The sequence below is a fragment of the Muntiacus reevesi genome, chromosome 2, assembly GCF_963930625.1.
Source record: "Muntiacus reevesi chromosome 2, mMunRee1.1, whole genome shotgun sequence".
Taxonomy (NCBI): domain Eukaryota; kingdom Metazoa; phylum Chordata; class Mammalia; order Artiodactyla; family Cervidae; genus Muntiacus; species Muntiacus reevesi.
This window is the reverse complement of record NC_089250.1, coordinates 84,708,431-84,732,174: the sequence shown is the minus strand read 5'-3', so window position 1 is coordinate 84,732,174 and position 23,744 is coordinate 84,708,431. Positions and strand designations below refer to the sequence as shown.

The 23,744-nt window shown below is 41.3% G+C and overlaps 1 protein-coding gene across 1 annotated transcript in view; it reads left to right on the top strand.

Moving 5' to 3' along the window:
* The window catches only part of ACTN2 (actinin alpha 2), a 78,039-nt gene extending 59,611 nt beyond the window's left edge, over positions 1-18,428 (top strand). The window contains exons 12-21 of the mRNA XM_065922244.1: positions 10-160; positions 3,799-3,907; positions 6,023-6,163; positions 7,832-8,014; positions 10,515-10,649; positions 11,547-11,726; positions 12,570-12,716; positions 14,454-14,519; positions 16,553-16,711; positions 18,219-18,428. Of these exons, the coding sequence (XP_065778316.1) occupies positions 10-160; positions 3,799-3,907; positions 6,023-6,163; positions 7,832-8,014; positions 10,515-10,649; positions 11,547-11,726; positions 12,570-12,716; positions 14,454-14,519; positions 16,553-16,711; positions 18,219-18,377 (1,430 nt within the window). The 3' untranslated portion in view covers positions 18,378-18,428. The remainder of the gene's footprint in view (positions 1-9; positions 161-3,798; positions 3,908-6,022; positions 6,164-7,831; positions 8,015-10,514; positions 10,650-11,546; positions 11,727-12,569; positions 12,717-14,453; positions 14,520-16,552; positions 16,712-18,218) is intronic.
* Positions 18,429-23,744: the final 5,316 nt, after the last annotated feature.

Here is a 23,744-nt window from a genome sequence, read left to right as displayed (position 1 = left end):
CCATTGCAGGCAAAGAGCAGATCTTGCTGCAGAAGGATTACGAGTCGGCAACCCTGACGGAAGTCCGGGCTCTGCTGCGGAAGCATGAGGCCTTCGAGAGCGACCTGGCCGCGCACCAGGACCGAGTGGAGCAGATTGCCGCCATCGCCCAGGAGCTCAAGTACGTGCTGCCTGCGGGCGCTGCCGCTGACATTGAGCCCTGGGTCTAAGCAAGGACCCCCCGAGAGCTTCCCCAGGCATTCCTAGGGAGGGGGCCGTGGGGGCCTGCCTTTCCTGTCCTGTCCTAAAACGTCGATCCAAGCCAGAGGATGCTGTGATGGGATTGGTCCTGTGTTTTTTTGTTGTTGTTTCTTTTCTTTTTTCCTATGCTTTTTATTTTATATCAGGTTCCCTCCCCCCAACTTTATATTTTATATTGGGGTATCAGGGCTTTGCTGGTGGCTCAGACAGTAAAGAATCTGCCTGCAATGCAGGAGATCCCTGGATCAGGAAGATCCCCTGGAGAAGGGAATGGCTACCTACTCCAGTATTCTTGGCCTGAAGAATTCCATGGACAGAGGAGCCTGGGGGCTACAGTTCATGGGTTCGCAAAGAGTCGGACACGACTGAGCGACAAGACTTTCACTTTCAGATAGCCAGTTAACAGTGTTGTGGTAATTTCAGGTGAACAGCAAAGAAACTCAGCCATACATACACATGTATCCATTTTCCCCCAGACTCCCCTCCCATCCAGGTTGCCACATAACATTGAACCAAGTTCCCTGTGCTATATAGTAGGTCTTTGTTGGTTATCCATTTTAAATATAGTAGTGTGTACATGTCCATCCCAAACTTTTAGCTGTCCCTTCCCACCATCCTTCCCCCACTTGGCCACCATAAGTTCATTCTCTAAATCTGTGAATCTGTTTCTGTTTTGTAAGTAAGTTATTTTATGTCATTTCTTTTTAGATTCACTCTATAAGGGATGTTATAGGATATTTCTTGTTCTCTGTCTGACTTACGTCACTCTGTATGATAATCTCTAGGTCCAGCCATGTTGCTGAAAATGGCATTATTTCATTCTTTTTAATGGCTGAGTAATATTCCAGGTCCCTCCCCCCCCCGCCCCCCTTAAAGATTTACCCTGACTTTTGCTCTGGTCCTTTGGTTTGGTAGTGTCCCTGTGTCCATCCATCCGGCAGCACCCCCACGCCCAACACAGGTAGCTCCATTTCCAAGAGGATGAGAAATAAGCACTCAGGATGGGAGCATGGCTTGCAAAGGGGGCCTCACCCAGGCCTGGGTGCACGAGATGACCCCATATTGCCCCCCTCCAGAAACCAAAGACCAAGACACCTCCAAAGGAAGAGATATTAAGGCTCCACTTTGCTTTGTCATCAAATAAGTGTCGTTTCATTTTCATGCTCTTTATTTTATGGGAGGAGCTAGCATGAGGTTGAGGCCAGGGTAGTTTAAGCCCCAGTAGGTGTTGTAGGTCCCACTGGTGCAGACGCTGCCTCTGGCCGTGGCCATCCTTCCAGAGAGGGGCTGCTCTGTTGTTCCTAAGCCTTCTTTTTTTTTTTTTCTTAAGGTCCTTGCTTCTTCTCATAAATACAGAATTCCATTCCCTACTTCTCTATCCCTCATTATCACCACTGATAGATCTGTAAAATTTTGAGAGCCTGTCACATAATGATAACTTTAAACAACCAATAGTAAATGTTTCTTATGATAATGTTACATTTTAAGACTCCCATGTTCCTCCCTTTTGACTGGAGTGAATTCCTTAATTAACAGAGATGGCCTCTTTTAAGAGTATCTTCTTATTCAGCCTTGCCCAAATATATTTTTAAATATTTGTTGCCTTCATATCCAGTTTTTTACTGTATTTGTGATTTTACCATTGTCTTATTTCTTATGCTTCTTGAATGTTGGCCATCTGGCTGCTTGTTAACAATTTCAAATGAAACAAGGGAGAGAAACACAAGCAACTTAATGTTCTATGATAGCTCCCATAAATGATTTGGGATGGTTTCAAGTACTGCTCATAAAAATTAAGTAACAACTTTATGTTATTATTATTCCTGGTATCCCCAATGTGTATTTCTTTACTCAGTCAAGAGAGGAACCACAGAATCTAAACCTGTGTTCATCTTACTATTATTAGTCTCCCTTTCCTTTTTACCTTTTCTAAAATAATGAATGTTTATGCAGTCCTCAAAGTACAAAAGAAAAGAAAATACCCTGCACAGTTATGCGCACCCTAAGTCCTTCAAATTAGGCATGTGTAGAGCTAGTATATATGAATTAGAAAGAGGGATAAATGTTCACCCTGATGATAATCACAGAAAGCTGAGATCGATGCCTCCACTGTGGATCAGTAGAAGGTTCCTGGGTTTTTAGTTCTGAAATCTTTCTGCTCTTTAATAGTTGCATTTAAAAAGCCATATCCTTTTCACTTTATATTCAGGGCTGTGCACATTGCTGGCATGTTTTGATTGGTTTTGATTTTCTGGTTATAATAATCACAGAATCTCAGTCCATTCAGGGCTGTGCACATTGCTGGCATGTTTTGATTGGTTTTGATTTTCTGGTTATAATAATCACAGAATCTCAGTCCACCCCAGTTAGTGGTGTGTGTGTGTGTGTGTGCGCGCGCGCGTGTGTGTGTGTGCGCGCTTGTGCGTGTGTGTGTGTGTACGTGTATACGTGTGTACAAAGCTGCTCTTAAGAACTGGATTCTTTAGATGATTGGGAGCTTCTTACCCACAGAAAGCACACTTAGATCACAACACATGCATCTCCTTTATTCAAAAACAGTGGCATTCAATAAAGACAAGTTAATATTGTTTAAGAGAATAAAAAGCAAGGTAACAAAAAACCATTGCCTTAATTTAGGGTTGAAAGAAGGAATAAGCTTCAGGGAAATGGATTTGGTCTGATAGGAGGGAATTTCCTAAAAGCCTTACTTTGGACCGTTTTGAAAGGAGAAGTCTCCTGAAGATGTCTGTAAACCTCCCTGAGTCTTGCTTTCATCCTAACTAAAAGGGTGATTAAATTTTGTCCAGGATTCAAACTTTCTATCCCCAGAGACACTAGGTTTACTTTCTAGTCAATAATTTGCTTGAGTGGTAAATTCAGGGTATCTCGCCTCACAGATCCCGTTAGGATGTCCGGCAGGGCTGGTGAGGAGCAGGGACCGTTGAGGGAGAAGTCCGGCTGTCCCTGCAGTCGCTCGAGTGACACGAGGCGAGTCAGTCCTTGTCAGAGAGGGAGGGCTGGGTTCTGCTGGGCTCAGAGTCCCAGCACCCCGCCCCCGCCTCCCCCCAGGACGTGGTGCTCTGCCCAGCCTGGTGGCCTTTGCAGGCGCCAAGGACACAATGGGGTGCAAGCTGATCCCCTCTCTCGCCCTCCCCCATGACTCACTTGATGTTCCCGTCACCGTGGCTTCAGCACGGCCCCCGGGACTGTCCTCAGGTCAGATTCTGGGCTTCATTTACAGGTCCATCACCACTTAAAAATAATGCACTCCGGGGGCCCGGCCAAGAAAATGAAGGCAGAATAAAGTTAACCTGAGGTGTCAAGAGGACAGCTTTCTCTCTGTTTAGAAATCTGTTGACCAGCAAGAATTTTCCTAATTCTTCCTGTGATCTGTCAGAGAATAGCGATCATGTTTGCAATGCTGAACAAAACCCTGAAATACCCTGCTCACTCTCCATTACGTCTTCTTTTTTTAATTACTACCTACTTATTTTGAGCCTGTGTCCACTTTTCTTCATGTCATCTGGGAAAGTTATTCTTCATTTTCCCTTCTAATAGTGAACTGGACTATCACGATGCTGTGAATGTTAATGATCGCTGCCAGAAAATCTGTGACCAGTGGGACAGGCTGGGAACGCTTACTCAGAAGAGGAGAGAGGCCCTGGAGGTGAGCCTCCAGGCCACCTGTTGGCATGACACCTTCTAATAGAGGTTCCTTTACTAACTCACTGATATTCATTTTGTTTTTCTGTGGCATGATGTGTATAAACCAAAACAGATTGTCTGTGGACTTCCCTGCTGCTCCAGTGGCTAAGATGCCATGCCTCCAGTGCAGGGGTCCCAGGTTCGATCCCTGGTCAGGGAACTAGAGCCCACATGTCGCAACTAAAGGTCCTGTGTACCACAACTTAGACAGAGCACAGCCGAATAAAATATATTAAAAAAAAAAAAAAAAAAGCATGTGTAGTGAACAGAGCTTCTACAGAGAACATGAAAAGCAGGAGAACAAGGAAAATGGAAAGTTGGTAGTTTTGTTGTCGTTTATCTGTTTGGCAATGACACGCCCTTTTGAATTAAAAATACAAAAATCTAGTAGTAATGAGATAATGGTATAAACTCATTTTTGTGAAATAATAATGGCAGTGAATTTCCCAACGTCCTTATCTAAGAGTAAATTGAGCTGAGACTGAGTCAGGAAATAAGGAAGAATGGAAGTTGAGACGTTCAAAGGGAAGATGGCAACATATGTTGAGGTAAGTAAAAATGGATGTGAAACAGAATCAGGATGAATCTGGCCATATTCAAGTATGAGACTTGGAGAAACAGAAGTAAGTGGCTGGTTTTTAGCTGAACCTAATCATCTCTCAAGATTTCCCCCGTGGTTCAGTGGTAAAGAATCTGCCTGCAGTGCAGGAGATACAGGAGACATGAGTTTGATTCCTGGGTCGGGAAGATCCTCTGGAGGAGGGCATGGCAACCCATCCCAGTATTCTTGCCAGGAGAATCCCATTGACAGAGCAGCCTGGTGGGCTATGGTTCATAGTGTTGCAGAGTCAGACACAACTGACGCAATTGAGCACGCACACATGCAGTCTTCTCTCACCGTGGAAGACTCAGATGACATGAAGAAAGAAGCAGTTAGCAATTTTCTGAGTCTTTTCACCCTGACTCTGATGAAACTTTTAACATGTGTAATATCAGGTTTCCTAGATGTGAACCAGCTAATAATATATTCACTTAAAGAAAAATGTTGAGAGAAAGGAAGGACTGGTCATGTGACAGAGAAAGCTCAAATTTTTTGAACAGGAGGAAAAATGACTCCAACTATGGAAGAGTTTTAGATTCCAGATACCTCCCTGCCTGCTTGCCAGCCTCTCTGCCATAGGAAACGAGCATAGTATCGTTTTCTGTGACTTGAAGCCTTGTGATTTCATATGCCCAGAAAGGCAGAGAGGTTCTCCAAGTTAAATCCTGAATGAGGATGTAAGAACATGAAACTGTAGTTCCTCCTGTCCCCTCTAGGTAGGTGACTGTTGGAAAAGGCACAGTGTTGATCATAAAATGAGGACGATACCGTGAATTTTCTGTGAACCAGCATGGTTAGAGAACCAAGTCCTCTAACTTCTAAAGTATGCTTTAGCTGAAAGCACTTTACTGCATACTCTATGTGGATTCTCAGTCTTCAAAAGGTAGGATGTGGGGACTTTTCCGGGGGTCTACTGGTTAAGAATCCTCCTGCCAATGCAGGGGACATGGGTTTGATCCCAGGTCCCTGGGAAGTTTGCACATGCCACGGAGCAACTAAGCCCGTGCCACAGCTATTAATACTGAGCCTGTGCACTGGAGCCCGTGCTCTGCAATAAGAGAAGCCACAGCAATGAGATGCCTGAGAACCACCACGAAGAGGAGCCCCCACTTGCCACAACTGGAGAAAGCAAACTGGCAGCAGCAAAGACCCAGCACAGCCAAAAATAGATAAATAAACAAAAATCAAAAAAATACAAGAGTAACATGTAGTAGAGTATTTTAAATACTTTCAGAACATTGTAACTCTGGATGTAATTAAATCCACCTCTGATTCAGAGGCACTTCAGAGACCTGCAGGGCTCAGCCTAATCATTTGGACATCAGTTAATCTTTATGTATACATATGCTAATGATGAGAGGGTTGTGATGGAGGAAATGTCAGATAATAGTTTATTGCTCTGGAGTGCATCTTAACATGTTCTGAGAACTCCTTATAATTTAGTCTATGATAACACTGGCTCTATTTCATCTTCAGAGAACTGAGAAATTGCTGGAAACCATCGATCAGCTTCACCTGGAGTTTGCGAAGAGAGCAGCTCCTTTCAACAACTGGATGGAAGGCGCCATGGAGGATCTACAAGACATGTTCATTGTCCACAGCATTGAAGAGATCCAGGTAACTGAGCACAACTCTGTATTCACACTACTAGAAATGAACTGTAATTTCAAAAGAGTTCTCTCTTTTTTTTTGTCTCATTTTTTAATTAAGAAAAATGTGGCTGGGGACATCCCTGGCAGTCTAGTGGTTAAGACTCTGAGCTTCCACTTCAGGAAGCAGGGGTTTGCTCCCTAGTCAGGAAACAAGATTCTGCATGCTGTGCATCAAGGCCAAAAACACACACGCATATATAGAGCTAGAAAGCCCAATGTACCCTTTGACTTTTAGCTTAAAAATGTGTATACTACTCTGCTACAGCTAAATTAACATCAGCCAAATAAAGGAAAATATGCCTAAAAGGGTATGTTCTTTAAAATAGAATGTGAAATCATATGAGCAGAATAGACATATATGCTCTTGGACTTAGTCACAGCAAATTATGAGTTTATTGGCTGCTAAGTTACCTACTTTGCAATGTTTGCATTTGCTGTTCATTAACATCTATAGAATTTCACCAGACCATAAAGCATAAAAAAAACACAAATCAGCACCCTCCACCTCCCACAATCTGAAATGTTCTGCTTTTGATCTCTTCTGAAGCATCAGAGTTACAAATAAGACTTAAAAGTGATTTAGGGAGGTTAAGTTCCTCTCAAATAGCCAGGACCCAATTTACTTAGAGACCATTTGATGTATAATGTAATATATATAAAGAGAAAATACTGTTAGATTTTTTTTCTGATAGATAATAGATAGATCATCAAAAATAATCTAGATATAAAAGAAATAGTGAAGGTTGGGATTTGAACCCAACCAAGGAATAGGAATTCCTGCCGAGGAGCATTCTAGAAGGGTTTGTACCTGGTTGTAAGGGGACTAAAATTACTTCCTTGAACAAGGCCTTTGTCTTCTGAAAGAAGCTGTGACAGTGTTTCTTGCATGCACTCTTAAGCAGAGGTTGGCAATCTGAAATCGTTTCTGGAGTAAGTGAGACATCAAAATGTGCCTTGGAAGCCACACTTGATGCGTGAAGTAGTCTCTTCATTTAGTGAAAGGTGCTGGTGGGTTGCAGCATCTGTACTAAGTATTAGCATCACCCTGGAAGGTGGTCCCCATGGCATCTACACACAACTGAACCTAAAGAGCTGCTGTCTCACATGCTAGGGTCCAAGGATAGGGTTGTTAAGTGGAGGCTTTATAAAGCCTGAGGGGAATGAGTTGGTTTCTGTGGCCTTTTCTTTTGCAGGAAAGGGATGTACTTCCTGGTGGTCTGTAGGTATAAAGGTAGCAAATGGTAGGTTCCTTTTGAGGGGCTAAGGGTAAATAAACCCTGGTCATTAGAAAGGGCAGCTAATCTAAGTTCTGCATGTTGCTGGCAAGTAAGACCTAAACAATAGTTGAGCATCATGATTAAATGAATTATGATTTTTAAAAGAAGAAAGCAATTATTTTTTAAAGTTTTTGGATTAATAGACACCAGTGAGTCATCAGGAGGTCTTTTTTCCCCCCTATTTCGATGAACTTGACTTGTGTGTACCAGATAGCTTTTCTGAGACATTCAGAATTTGTCATCCACTGGAGAGTCCTGCAGTTGTAAAGTTATTTATGTGTGTGCCAAAGGGAAGTGCAAACCTGTAAAATTCACTCTGAGGTAAGTCAGGTTTTCTCCGCTTGTCTCTGGCTTAGAGCTTGATCACTGCCCATGAGCAGTTCAAGGCCACGCTGCCCGAGGCCGACGGCGAGCGGCAGTCCATCCTGGCCATCCAGAACGAGGTGGAGAAGGTGATCCAGAGCTATAGCATCAGGATCAGCTCAAGCAACCCCTACAGCACCGTCACCGTGGACGAGATCCGGTCCAAGTGGGACAAGGTGGGTGACTGAGGGTCCGGGGTGGGCAAGCAGGGTGTGGGTGAGTGGGCAAGCAGGGTGTGGGTGAGGCGGGTGTTCTCAAGCTGGGGTGGAGAGAGGAGGTGAACCCCTGGGGGAGTTAGAGTGACTCTCTGGTCATCAGAGTTGTGTCCTTCACCCCAAATTTCACAGCTGTGTTAAAAGAGAAACTGAGGCATAGTAGCAATTTTAAGTTTTTTTTGAGCAGAAGTGAGTTCGACTGGGCTGCATCCAATCTAGCAGACAGAAGGGAGCTTCATGTACAAAATGAAAGACTTTTATAGGCAGAAAAGAGTAGGAACAAGGAAGTTACAGGGCCAAAAGAAGAAGATTGCTTATTGCAAAGTTACTTCCCTTTGGGGGTCTAGCTGGCAGATGGTCTCACTAGTACTGATCAGGTGATTCCTGGTTGACTGGTTTTTAAGATTCCATTTCTGGGAGAGCGGAAACTGTATTTAAGTCTGGGTCTGGTGGAGTGGGATTTAGCATAAGCGACTCTATTTTGGGCCTGTTGTCTTGTTTTTCACAGATGAAATATATTACACTCTTCAATACCTAAATACATTTAGCAGTTTCTATGATCTGTAAGACAATAGAAATGATTGCCCTTAAGGAAAATCTTATCAGTGTTAGCAAACTCAGTACAGGTTATGATGCTAAAACTATTTTTAAAACCCCAGCTGAAAATTTGGTGGAATCCATTTTCTGCTGGTGCTCCATCAAAGAGTTTTAAGAATATGGGATAGACATGTCCCAAGTGTGTGTGAATTTAAAATGTGGGAAAATTACTTAGGAAACTACATATGGGGAACAAAAGAACTCCTTGCTAATTTGCTGCCACTTATATTCTGGGAAACTGTACAGATTTAATTATAGTCCAGTGGGATCATTTGAACCCTTTTATCTCATTCCTAAGAAAGATGTATTTTCATGGTGTAAATTGTAGCATGGTTATCTTTGTAGGCTGCTAATTCTTCAGTGGAGAAGTCCACCAAGTGGATTTGAGGTGGCTCGCTATAAAGACACACGTAACAACTGTTTAGTTAATAAACCATGCAAAAGAGGGGGAAAAGAAACAGGTATGAGAAAGAGAGTGTTAAAACTGACAGACAGTTCTTGTTTCTGACCTTAAAATTAGCTCTGGTCTTCTGACAGTCAGAGTAAAAAGGAAACTGTGTTGAGCTAAGTAGTTTCCTTGGCGGGGGGAGCGGGGGGAAGGGAAATATGTCATTTATTTTCTTAAAACTTATTTATTTCTTAATTGAAGGATAATTGCTTTACAGAATTTTGTTATTTTCTGACAAATATCAACATGAATCAGTCACAGGTATACATATGTCCCCTCCCTCTTGAGCCTCCCTTCCTTAAAGTGAGAGAAACTTTTCTCCCATCCCTAAGTTATAAAGCAGAATTTGCCAGAGGGAGTTCTGTGAAAGGGACGTTGCATAGTAATGTCTTTTTGCCAATACACACAGATAAAGGCTTCCGAAGTAGCTCTTTTGTCTGTGGATTCAAAGAGAACTCAGGCATAGCATAAAATGTAAATCACAGGGTACCAATGGAATGGAAAAAAATGTAGACCAGGTGGGATCCCTTCCGGTGGGCCAGCTTTATACAGGGTTGAGCTCATGAACCTGGCAGGGCTTCCCAACTTTTTTGTGTCTTAGATCCCTTTGGTAGTCCAGGGAAGCCCATGGATCCCTTCTGATAAAAATATGTATAAATTCATAAAAAATATTAAAGGTTACAAAGCAAATAAATTACATTGAAAAATAGTTATTAAAATATATATGTGTATAACTGAATCACTTTGCCATACAACTGAAATTAGCACAACATTATAAATCAACTAAACTTCAATAAAAAATAAATGTTTTTTTAGACAAAAAATAGATATATGTATTTTTAAAGTTGGAATGTACTACCACATTTTAAACCAAGATCTAATAGCAGGCCTAGTAAATGTGAGTGGTGATGAGTGTCCATCCTATTTTGAGAGGTAGGCAGTAACTAGTGTATATAAGAATGTGGTTTCTGTTGTGATAAAGTCACAGTGGGTTGGTGTCCATATTCATAATCGAAGGAAATGCTCATTTTCTGCTGGAGCTGGGGAAAATAAGGATGTCAGTTTGGTTCATTCAAGTTCACAAATCCTCTGCACTCTGGACCCAGCCCTGCAACCCTCCCTTCCCCCCACCAAGGTTAGCGCTGCAGGCCGGGAACCCCAAGCTGGACAAATGGTCAGCGTCCCTCGTGCAGACGTAGCTTTTCGGCAGGCACTGGTGGCGCTGGGTGGCAATCAAGGCTAGACTGAGCTCCGCCTTTAGTCCCTGAAGTAGGGAGCACACACCCCTTCCTCCCCCGCCTCCCCTCCTCTCCCACTCTGCTCCCACCCCTGCCCTCCACCCACCACCACCTATCTTGGTCACTCTTCCTGGACCACCGCTGGCCTCTAACCCCTGTTGTCCTCAAATCCTGGCAGGTGAAGCAGCTCGTGCCCATCCGGGACCAGTCACTGCAGGAGGAGCTGGCCCGCCAGCATGCCAACGAGCGTCTGCGGCGCCAGTTTGCCGCACAGGCCAACGCCATTGGGCCCTGGATCCAGAACAAGATGGAGGTGGGTTGGTGCTTCAGAGAGAGCATGTCACGGCCTCCAAATCGGTCCCCAAACTGCCACAGCCGCTGCTCTCCACTCAGTGCTGTGAGAACACTGTCCAGGTCACCTGGGTCTTACCCTGGGTGGGCCCTGGGCTGTTGCAGCCTGTGCATCAGTTTAGGGGGGTTGGGGTGAGGGTGGGGTGCTGGGCGAGGGTGCACTCCCACCAAAGGCAGGCAAGACTGTTCTTGCTGTCCTCCATTCATCTTGTCATTAAAAATGCTGATGGGTCTCCTTCTCAATTTTCAGCCTCTGCAGGACCTAGATTTTAAACCATCCATCCCTAAGGAGGATGCGTGAAGAGTCACAAATACTTGGCATTTTTCAGAACCTTTAAGGAAAAATAATCTTTGAATGACACTGATTTCTGGGTTCATTTTATTACCAAGAACAGTCAAGAGACATTTATTAACCTACTGTTTTTTTCTTTGAATCCTCCCTTATGGTGGTAAAATGTTAGCTTCTTTCTTAAGAGGAGAACATCTAAAAATCTAGGAAATTCTTTTGACTGCTGATGAAGCATCCAGTGGTCTGAAATCTCTCTGGCAGCCACATTCCTGCAGACCATCCCCTGGTCTCCTCTAAAAGAGGCAGCTCCAAGCATCCGTCTTCATTGGAAGAGGCTGAAAGGCCTCCTTTCTTCATGGATCTTGGTTGATTTTTTTCTTTTCCTATTCCCTAGATAGATTAGAACTAGGGTACTGCCCTATTTCCTACTTCAGCTGAAAAATAAGGGACTTTGGCTGCCGCCTAAAATGCTGGCGTAGCCGGCATCAGAAGCAGAGCCAGGAAGGATGCCGCCCACAGAGTCACTCTGTGCCGGCTCACCTTCCTCCTCCCCTGCTCTTGCTCCACCAGGAGATTGCCCGGAGCTCCATCCAGATCACGGGGGCCCTGGAGGACCAGATGAACCAGCTGAAACAGTACGAGCACAACATCATTAACTACAAGAACAACATCGACAAGCTGGAAGGCGACCATCAGCTCATCCAGGAGGCCCTGGTCTTTGACAACAAGCACACTAATTATACCATGGAGGTACAGCTGCCGCAGGCCTGCGGTGCCCTGGTGTCTGCTCGTGACCATCTCACCCGGTCAGGGGGTTTGCTGCCCACGTTTGTCTCCCTCTGTTCCTGTTTGTTCTACAAGTGTGACAGTGAGGGGTCGTTAAGCCTTTACTGTCGCTTTATGTGAAACAGTTTTGTGAACTAGATCAAGCACTGTGTGTGGGTGATCAGTCGCTCAGTTGTGTCCAACTCTGCAACCCCATGGACTATAGCCTGTCATGCTCCTCTGTCCATGGGATTTGCAAGTCAAGAATACTGGAGTGGGTTGCCGTTCCCTCCTCCATGGGATCTTCCTGACCCAGAAATTGAACTCATGTCTCTTGCATCTCCTACATTGGCAGGTGGATTCTTTACCACTAGCGCCACCTGAGCAGCTCAGATCAAGTGCTATATAGTTGTTATTTGTCAACATCATCCTCAACTTTGTCATCATTATTATCACAACAGTGAATTCACTGCACTCCCAGGAATGGGACTGTTCCATTTCTACCAGTTTGGTCCAGTTTGATCTTTCGGGAGCCAGCGGGTATAATCCAGGGCCCATCCTGCTACCTGGTTAGTGACAGAAAGACTGTACACTGTACATTTTATTCTACAAAGTGCTAGTTGTCACTGTCAGAACCCTGCTCCTCACTTCTGAGTATTTCCCACTACAGAATCTTGAAAAAGAGTGGAAAAGTAGAATTAAAAAAAAAAAGTATATAGAAGTCCTACTTGTCTCCCTTTGGATTGACTCTCCTGTTATGAAAATGAGCAGGCAAGACTGACCTGCTGGGAGAATCTGGACCTGATCATTTTCTGTTTTCCTTGGTAGCACATCCGTGTGGGCTGGGAGCTGCTGCTGACGACTATCGCCAGAACCATCAACGAGGTGGAGACCCAGATCCTGACGAGAGATGCGAAGGGCATCACCCAGGAGCAGATGAATGAGTTCAGAGCCTCCTTCAACCACTTTGACAGGGTACCTCACTCCTAGTTATTTGAAAGGCAACGCTGGGGACATCAAAAGACGTATTTGAAATAGCACTCATGCTGTTATTTTTAAGTTGCCGTGTCCTTAAAATTTATTGAGAAACAGGATGATTAAGGCCAGAGGAAAAGAGCCACTGAAATGAGGTGTGCTAAGTTCTCATGTTGCTCAAGGTGACATCAGACAAAGTCTAGGTTTGTGGGCCCTTTTATACAGATCACGTAACAAATGCCTTTGTAGTTGGGAGCAAAGCAAGATTTATTCTAAGTGAAAGTGTATCCTTAACAGAATATAGTTGAAGGATTTAGGTCATTTTCTAAGCACTTAAATACAAAGCTCTAATGTACTTTTCCTAATTAACTATTTAGGTGAAGCACCTGATGAAAATTAGCCTACTCTTTTGCCATAAAACTTAATTTTCTTTTTCAATGAACAAAATCAGCTCATGAAATGTTATGAGGAAAATGTATCAACAAAATGATGATCATATAAAAAGTTTAGTGCTACTCTTAAAGTATTATCTAATATTTTGATTTAAATATAATTGGGTAAAACCAGTTCTTCACAAGAAGATGCCCAGTTGGCTTATCATTTAGTTAACAGTGACTCCTAAGGCCACATTCCATTTGTTAAAAGATCCCTAACAAAGTATATTTCATTCTTTTGCTCAGGACCCTGTGTATGATTTACAAATATTAGTCATATGGTTCTTAAAATGCCTATGGACTAGACCAGCCATATTCAGGCCTATTAATGAGTTCAGAAAGTAGACTTCTGATCAGGGAGCTGAGGCATAAATAAACTATTATATACAGAGATGGATACTAAAGTTATTTTGGCTTCAGCACAGCTGTACTATCTTTGCTGTAACACTGACCTGACTTCCTTCAGGTTGGGTCATTTTCCTCCCATGGAGGGAAATAATTGACCGTTGTTCCTGCACACATCACCTGGGCTTGTAGGGGGACAGCTCTGCTTGTTTGGGCCACTTCAGAGAGGGAAAATCCACATCTGTTTCAATCCAGGGTAACGAGATTGTCTTTTGCAACCAAAGTCCAAAGGAGGACAATGCAGAACCTACCAAGTTTAAAAGTTTAAGTAAAGCAACTATAGTCCAATAAAAATTAACTAAAAAACAAAAACCCAGCTTCCCAGTCTCAGTGAACAATTTACATTCATCTAACAAGAACTCCTTTCATACCAACTTTCCCTTCCCACCACCAGTAAACAGATTAATAGGAGTTTAAGTTAAGGATTCTGTGTCTTGGAGGGACTCGGACCTGAGAGTGCTGCAGGGTAATGCAGCATGAATCCTAGCCCTGCTGTCGTCTTTGGGGGGATTTTACAAGCGAGGTCTGCCTGGGGTCTTAAGAGTGTGAGGCTTTCTCAGAGCACTTACATTGTGTTTGGTCATCGATGGGCGGCAGTGGGCAGCTTCTGACGTGGTCATTTTCAGTGACACTGGGTATCCCTCCTGCTTTCTTGATTGTGTGGTCTCCATTTCTGAATGCTGTTTACCCTCCTTCCCTACTTTTTCCTTTTTAAGAAATTATTTTGTGATGTATTGTCCCTATGTTGAGCCTGTCCTTTCTGTAAATCAGACCTTTAAAAATTCTTTGGCAGATGTCACAGTGTCCTTTCTCTTGCTGGATTTTGTTCCCTGGTCAAGTCGGGTTATTTATTTTGCTTCTAACACTCAACTTCTTTCTTCTTTCTTTTTGTTGGAAGAGGAAGAATGGTCTCATGGATCATGAGGATTTCAGAGCCTGCCTGATCTCCATGGGTTATGACTTGGTAAGACAGAAGTTGAAATTTTACTACTATGATATTCTACTGAGCTTATTTAGGTTTGTATTTTAGAAGACAGCTGCCTTAAACTATGGCCGCCCACTTGGGTGGGATTGTTTCATTTACCAAGGTAACATTGAAGGTTTGCCTGGTACCATATGAAAATAACTTCCTGGAGTCAGAACATATATTTTCCTTCAGTCATTGGTCAGCTGGTTTTTTTCTTGTGAAGGAAGATAACATAAACTTTCCTGATGGTTTTTAAACAGTGTTATTTGAGAGACAACTTACATACCATACAATTTGCCCATTGAAAGTAGATACTTCAATAGCTTTTCCTGGTGATTTTTAAAGTGCTTTTTCCTCTAGTATTTTAGAAGGTAAAAAGTTTTTAGTGGGCTTCCCTGGTAGCTCAGTGGTAAAGAATCCACCTGCCAATGCCAGAGACACGGGGTTGATCCTTGATCCGGGAAGATCCCACGTGCCTTGGAGCAACTGAGCTCATGCACCACAACTACTGAAGCCTGTGCGTCCTAGAGCCCGTGCTCCGTAACAGGAGAAGCCACCGCCATGAGCAGCCCTTGTGCGACTAGAGAGTAGCCCCCACTCTTGGCAACTAGAGAAAAGCCCACGCAGCAATGAAGACCTAGCACAGCCAAAAAATTAATACATTAATTATTTTTTTAAAAGTTTAAAATCAGCTTAGAGATCTTACATTTCCCTGTGGGTTATGAGTACCTGTATTAACCTCACTTCTCTGTTACCTGTTAACACGTTACTGACCAAAGACATATTAATATGTCTTTTGTTACCTGAACATTATTGACTGGAGATGTGAGAGTGATAATAATTTACATCATCATGCAAAGCTGTTAGAGCTTAAAATTGATCAAGGGTTCATTATGCAAAACTTAACGATTGTTGTTGTCATTAACGTTTTGCCCCATTAGCTTCTTGTCCCAACTTGTGTATATTATAAACACAAGCTTATTACCAATTTTCAAAAATGATGCATAGCGAAATTTTGAGTGAAGAAGAATTTTTCAATGCACTTTATGCAAATTCTTTCTCTGATTGTCCAAGTGACATATATACTTTAGTGTCTCATAATATGATAGTTCTTCCAAATATAGTTCTGATTCAGACGATGTGAAAACTAGACCAACAAAATGACAAAATATCTTAGTGATTGATTCTGATACGGAAAGTGAAAGTGAAACTCACTGTGCTGGAGAGACTTTATAGGTGTAATTATTGAATGTAATAACCTGCAAAGTGTTAGTGAAGTAACAGTATTAATTTTGGCCAGTCAAAGCAAAAATCACTGTCCCACAGGCATTAGTTTCTGCGAAAATCCCCGTCAATAATGACTTAATATGTAATGTTGACCATGAACTGCTTTGATGCTTCTCCCCTTTGAAATAAGCACTGTGAGAGCCCGCCTCTAACCTGCCTTCTCTTGGGCAGTATTATCCTTCTCAATTATAACCTAAGAAAAGGCCTAAGTTTCTGAATTCTTCTTCCATAATTATGTTAAGTCCCAAGGCAACAGGGCTTCCCTGGTGGCTCAGCAGTAAAGAATCTCCCTGCCAGTGGAGGAGATGGGAAATGTGGGTTTGATCCCTTGGTCAGGAAGATCCCCTCGAGAAGAATATGGTAACTCGCTCCAATATTCTTGCCTGGGGAATCCTATAGACAGAGGAGCCTGGTGGGCTACAGTCCATCGGGTGACAAAAAGAGTCAGACATGACTTACAACTAAACAACAACCCAAGGCAACGTGGATCAGAGAGAGAAAGGAATTCTGACATCAGGAGCTTCTGGGTTGGTGCTGTAGCTACACTTTAAAATCCTTCAATGGCAGTAAACTTGAGTTGCCCATAAGGGGAATCTGTTCCAAAAATGGAAGGGAAGTGCAGGGGATATTTAAGTTTTCAAGCAAAAGGGACTTGCATGCCAGCAGGTAAAAGCGGGAGAGCAGCACGGTTAGGAGCTGTGCACTGTGGACTCAATGTCCCCTTCCTTGCAACCTCGCCTCAGGGTGAAGCTGAGTTCGCCCGCATCATGACCCTGGTGGATCCCAACGGGCAGGGGACTGTCACCTTCCAGTCCTTCATCGACTTCATGACCAGAGAGACGGCTGACACCGACACTGCCGAGCAGGTCATCGCGTCCTTCCGGATCCTGGCTTCCGACAAGGTCCGCATCGGCACCTTTTCTTCTGCCTTTCTGACAGCTTACTGCTTTATCCCAATACAGATGGAAACAGTGTTGCAAATAATAATGATTTTGATCCTACTGCATTTTATACCACATCTGCCCTGAATCCAGAAGGCACTTAAGCAGAACAGTGGTGTGCTCAGGACAGGTTAAACGCAGACATTCTGTCCTGGCTTTTGTGCTTGGTCCTCATGGGGAGTTTTACAGAAGGAACCAACAGTATGAATTTTGCAGGTTTTTGTGTGTGTGTTTTTCTGGTTCAACCCTACTTTACATTCTGGATTGGTAGATAAGATTTCTGAAAGATGAAGCAGTGCAATTCAGATGTTAGAAAACCGAGAACGTTCTCTCAAGGATCAATGACGCTGACTGTGCCCAGCCCTTGGAGCAGAGTTAAATAGAGCCATTCATTCTTTGCAAAAATTGGCAAGTTTTTCATTACATGTAACCTAGAAATTAAGTAGGAGTTTAATTGCAAGTTCAGAATTTTCAAATCTCCCTAGACAATATTAAAACATTTCAGTATGTATAAATTCAATTTTGGATATGATTCCTTTGCCTTGCGTTCTAGCTGAAAGGGAAAGGAAGTTAGGATTCTAAAACACATCAGCTTGGCCATGTTTATTACCTTAAAAAAATCTTATCTGACGACACAAACTATCTTTAAAATAATTATGTTTGTTTTATAATGAATCCTTTGTCGTGTGGATAGGGGTTGCGGGGAGAAAGTCCAACTGATGTAGGAGATAATAAACCAAGGCTTATCTAACACGCCCAAAACCCTACTATATATTACAATACATTTGCTCTTTATTTATCTTGACCTATCAGTCTCTTTTATGAGAATTATCCTATTTTCTCTTGGACATCTGACATTAAAAACAAAAACAAAAGACTCCGTTGTTCAGTGTCAGTTTAGTTTTGCTTTAGAAGGAGTTTTTCAACAGTGGCAACATGCCTCTAGTTTTTTAATAAATTGTGTAGGAAAGCAAGCACATATCACATATATTTTTTAAAAACCACATTGATCATTTTAAATTAAATATTCCTATATTTTCATCAGTGTATGGTATAAACCAACCTCCCCTTTATCTTTCTGTATGAAATTTACATCGTAGTATTCTTCACTAACATTATGGCTCAGTTTGAGAAGTGTTGATCGCATTGCTGTCTTTGCCTCTATGAAGCATATTAAATTTCCCACTGGCCATAGACAAGTTACAAGTAAAACTAAGCCTTTGGTTGGCTTCGGGTACTGTGCCCCTTAGACTCCCTACCTTTAGTCTTTTATTTTTTTAATCTTTATCTTATATTGGAATATAGTTGATTAACAATGTCATGTTAATTTCAGGTGTATAGCAGAGTGATTCAGTTAATCCTTTTTTTAACAATTAAACAAATGCAAGAAGTATGTCAGGATTTAAACCATTTAAGCTCCAGTGTGTCCTGCCATTGATTTTTCAAACGCGTGTGTCTTGCTTTCCAGCCATACATCTTGGCAGAGGAGCTGCGTCGGGAGCTGCCCCCAGACCAGGCCCAGTACTGCATCAAGAGGATGCCTGCCTACTCAGGCCCAGGCAGCGTGCCCGGAGCGCTGGATTACACCGCCTTCTCCTCTGCACTCTATGGGGAGAGCGATCTGTGAGGCTGGGGTTTTGTAGTCGCTGATCAGAACGCAATAAAAGCTGAAGTCACAGTTTGTTTCTTGGAAACTTTGACAAACTTTATTACATTGTAGAGGGAGAACACTTTTTTCTCAGCTCAGTTATTGCCAGCAATGTAATATGGCTGAAGTTAAGTTTTTCCAGTAGATGACATAGCACACTTTATAAGTAGGTTTCTTTACTTTTGAGTTTTTAGCTAAATGCAATGGAACATCAGGGGTTCTGCTGGTTTCTTTGATAAAACACAGCCAATCCTTGAGTAGTGTGAAATTAGGAAGACCTAAGGATAGAAGGAACATACAAAATGGGAAAATTTTGAAATATCCAAGATTCAAGACCAGAAAAATAATAGTAAATGTTTGACATTTAAAAAAAATATTCTTCATATATATAATATGTTTATATGGTTATCTCTTAGGGAATATATTTGGGATACTGGTGTTTTACTTTCTGGCTTATCCAAAGATTAACTATATTTAAGATAAATGGTAACTGTCACCTTGTTAGCTAAATTGAATATTGTGAACTTCCAGAGAATAGAAACAGACACCCCAAAAGACTTTTAGCACTTAAAACATTTTAGGTAGAAATCATAGTCAGCTCTTTGTTATTTAGGACGACATAATCCAGTTAGTGGATTGCAATGCCTTACTCATACTGCAAAGCAGGAACCTCACCATGGAAGTTAGTTTCATTGCCAGGGAGGAAGATGGAATCACTAGGTAAAATGTGTTTGGGGAGGATTATTTATTGATTCCAGGTTCCTGTGCTTTTTTTAGAGCTTGTTAGTACGTTAGAGTCTCACTAGATGACCATATAGAAGTGCTCTGTTTTTAAATAAACAGGTATCAATAGCAATAGTTGGGGGACAAGTCAAAAGCTGCTATTTTTATAGCTCTCCAGGCAGAATTTCTCCTTTTTTGCCTTTTAGTGTTGTTATCTGGTAAAGAGAAGGTTAGAGGGAAGAGTTGGTAGGAAAGGACTAATTCTCACCAACAGTAGAGGTAAGTTCTTTAACTGCAGAACCTTTACATACTTCAGGTGAATTCATTTTGTGTAGCAGGAGTTCTTGATGTTTCTGCCAGCTCTCGGCGAGTGTCCCCGCTGTGATTGGATGGGGCATTGCCATACATCCTTCCATGTCTATGTGGAAGCCCCTTGCAGAGGACACCAATGGCTCCTGCCATCCATATCTGTCAGCTTTCATTCATTTTTCTGCTCGTGCTGCTGTATGCTCTACTCCCCTGTTTTTCCATCTAGTTGACAGCTTGTAAAGAATAAAGCAGGAATTCTTTTTATATCTGAATCCTTAATGATCAGATGAATTAGAAACAAACAAAAACAGTTGTAAACAGCAACTGAAGTGTTACTAGAAAAACAGTCATGTGCCTGTTAACCTATAGTCTTTTTATTCAGATTTTTGTAGATTTCCACCAGTAGCTGGAAATGGGATATTTTCCATTCATGACTGTCCCGTAACTTAATATTTTTACACAGTTGGCCCACTTAGAACCTTCAGCCTTTGTAAGTTTCATTTAATTTGCTTCATTTTATTAAGTAGCTGATAGTTTACAAATTTCTGAAATCTGAGTCCTTGAGTTCACAGACACTTTTGGGGTGGTGTTTAGATGAACTGTGACTCCTTATTCTACTTCATGCAGGTGCTATATTCCAGCTGTATAGGGAGAAAAATGGGAAGATATTCTGCCTTTGAGGCTACTAGTGGGAATTTGTGGTGTTTTACGATTGGTATAGGTGGTTCATCTTCCTAAAATTTTAGTTTCTTTACAACATTCAAGCAAGAGAATGGATCAACACTATTTGCTAACAAATGAAAAAGGGAAATAAACTCTGAAACACTTAATAAACATGTTTATACTCTCATTTTAGAAGTTATTTTTATTTCTGAAGCTGAATTATTAATTAAACTTAATTTGTAAAAGAAAAGGAATCCCTGTTTTATTATTATTATCATTTGAACTAATAACCAGTTTCTTTGGTTAACCACAAGCTTTCCTCACTTAAAATTTCCATCATCACTTAAAACTCTCATTTGGTTTAGCATTTGTCTTGTTTAAAGAATTAGAGACTGGCTTGTTGGGTAGAGGGTAAATTTGAGATGAGGAATTAAGGTTGGCTCAGTTAGAGGTGAGTGATGAATGGACTAGGGAACGAAATGGATTAGGAAGAAATTTTTACCCCAGATATCATTTCAGAATCCCCAGTAGGTATTTTGAAAATGTATGGCACCCCCATACTTCTAGTTGTGGAGGTCTGGGTTAAGACCGGAGCATCTGCATTTTTTGAAAGCTCCATGGATGATTCTACTAACCCTCAGTTGAAAACCAACTGGATTAGAGGTAATGGAAAGGGTTATTAGTAATCAGGAAGTGTAAAACAGATAGAGAACCTCTTACTAGAAAGGTTAATAGTTGAACCACATGAATGTCCAGGCCAACCCCTGTACCATCTGGTTGGTGATATACAAATATTGGCAATGGCTAAATTTCAGATGGGTACACTTGGCTTCATATTCTTTTCTGCTGCGTACCTGATTGATACATATTCATGAAATAAGCTGGAGATGAGCTTTTTACAGCCTTTAAGTGAAAAGAAGCAAATCAAAATGATATCAAGTCTGAAACTTGTAATTCTTTTTTAATTAATTTTAATTGGAGGATAGTTGATTTACAATGTTGTATTAATTTCAGGTATACAACAAAGTAGATCAGTCATACATACACATATATTTACTCTTTTTAAGATTCTTTTCCTATACAGGTCATTGCAGAGCACTGAGTGGAATTCTCTATGCTCTATAGTCGGTTATTATTAGTTACCTGCTTTATATATAGTAGTCTGTGTATGTTAATCCCAATCTCCTAGTTTATTCCTCCCTGTCTTTGTATTTTAAAAAGTAGCTAATTGTTACTAAGCTGACAAAGACTCACCCACAGTTCTTAGTGTGTTAGTCACTCAGTCATGTCCAACTCTTTGTGACCCCATGGACTGTAGCCCGCTAGGATCCTCTGTCCATGGAATTCTCCAGGCAAGAATACTGGGGTGGGTAGCCATTCTCTTCTCCAGAAGATGTTCCCAACCTGCGGATGGATCCCAGGTCTCCTGCATTGTAGTCAGATTCTTTACCATCTGAGTCATCAAGCAGCTGACAAATCATCATTCTTTTTAAGCTGGGAGCTGGAGAGGGTTGTGATCCATCAATGGGAATCCATAACCAAGGATTCCCCAGGACCTTAAACTCTTTTTGAAGTAATCTCCAAAGCACTGCAGACTTCTGTGTTGATAAAACAAATGGGCAGAAGTGATGGCAAATTGGAGTATCAGAAATAAATGGCTTTTTTGGGTCATGTATTTAAACATTAGGAATTCTTTTCAACTACTTTCAATAATAATACTTAGAACAAAGAAACAATCCAACTGAAAAATGGGCAGAAGACCTAAGCAGACACTTCTTCAGTGAAGACATACAGATGGCCAACAGGCACATGAAAAAATATGCAACTTCATTAATTATTGAAAAAATATTCAACTTCGTTAATTATTAAGAAGTGCACATCAAAACTACAATGAGGTACCACCCTACACTGGTCAAAAAGGCTATCATTTAAAAGTCTACAGATAACAAATGCTGGAGAGAGTGTGGAGAAAAGGGAACCCTCTTACACTGTTAGTGAGGATGTCAATTGGTACAGCCACTATGGAAAACAGTATAAAGGTTAGTCAACAAAACAAAACAAAACAAAACAGTGGCCATAAGATCCTGCAACCCCACTCCTCAGCATACATCCAGAAAAAACTAATTGGAAAAGACACAGGCACCCCAGTGTTCACTGTAGCACTACTCACAACCATTCACAACGCCAAGGCATGGAAATAACCTAAATGTCTATCGATGAATGAATAAAGAAGACTAGTATACATACACAATAGAATACTACTCAGCCATCAAAAAGAATGAAATAATACCATTTGAGGCAACATGGATGGACCTAGAGATTATCATCCTAAATGAAGTAAGTTAGAAAGAGAAAAACAAATACCATATGGTATCATTTATATGTGGAATCTAAAATACAACACAAAGAACTTGCCTATGAAACAAACTCACAGAACAAACTCCCCTCCTCCCATGGGGGAGGGGAGGACTGGGAGTTTGGGACTAGGAGATACAAGCTATTATAAATAGAATGGATAAACAACAAGGTCTGTATAGCACAGGGACTATAGTCAACATCCTGTGATAAATGATAATGGAAAAGAATATGAGGAAGAATGTATATATATGTATAACAATCACTTTACAGTAGAAATTAACAACCTTATAAATCATTACAATAAAGAATAATCCTTAGAATGATTTAACTTTAGTTGCTAAGTTCTGTCCAACTCTTGTGACCCCATGGGCTGTAACCCACCAGACTCCTCTGTCCATGAAATTTTTCAGGCAAGCATATTGGAGTGGGTAGCCATTTCCTTCTCCAGGGGATCTTCCCAACCCAGGGATAGAACCCAGACTCTTTACCACTGAGCCACCAGGGAAGCCCTTAGAATGAGTTAGCCAATTAGAAATGCACCTCTGAATAACTGGCAACAGAGCAGCACAAACTGATAACAGGAATGCTTTCTGAGACAACCACAATTGTCAAGTTTCACTAGATAAAAGTTGTGGTAATTGTTTACATGATTTCTTTTAGATTTGATGTGTATTATATGAGAAAACACTTAAAACATATTTATCCAAGCATATAAAATATCCCCATTACAATCTTTGACTGACTTCATCTTATAAAATATTTAGTATGTACTATTCCATGTTAGCTAAAACATATAATTTATGCTAAATACCAGACCAATTAATTTTTGATAGTTTATATTTTACTCTTTCATTAAATACTTTGAAAAAGTTTGATCAGAATGTTTAAGAAAATGGAATTATTTCCTGATTTTATACATTATTTTTATATAACTATTCCCAAACACGACTTCAGTACACATAAGCACACACACTTACCAAAGGAGTTCCACTCCTTTTAGCATCCCTCCCCTTGTTTCATGAAAAACTTTAAAAGTGTAGCTACATATTATACTGCACAAATGAGAAAGATTTATGTAATAAGAATTCTATTAGCACAATAGCATTTTAATCTCGACTTAACTGCTTTTATAAGATTCTGTGCAATATTTATTTCTCAGTGGTTTTTAAATTATTTCTCAAAATAAAGATTTGAGTTTATTTGAGTTGAAAATGAAGCCAGGTGTTGTTGTTGTTGTTGTTTTAACAACAGGAAGTACTGATTTACTTAATCATTGAGCTTTACTTGGGTAAT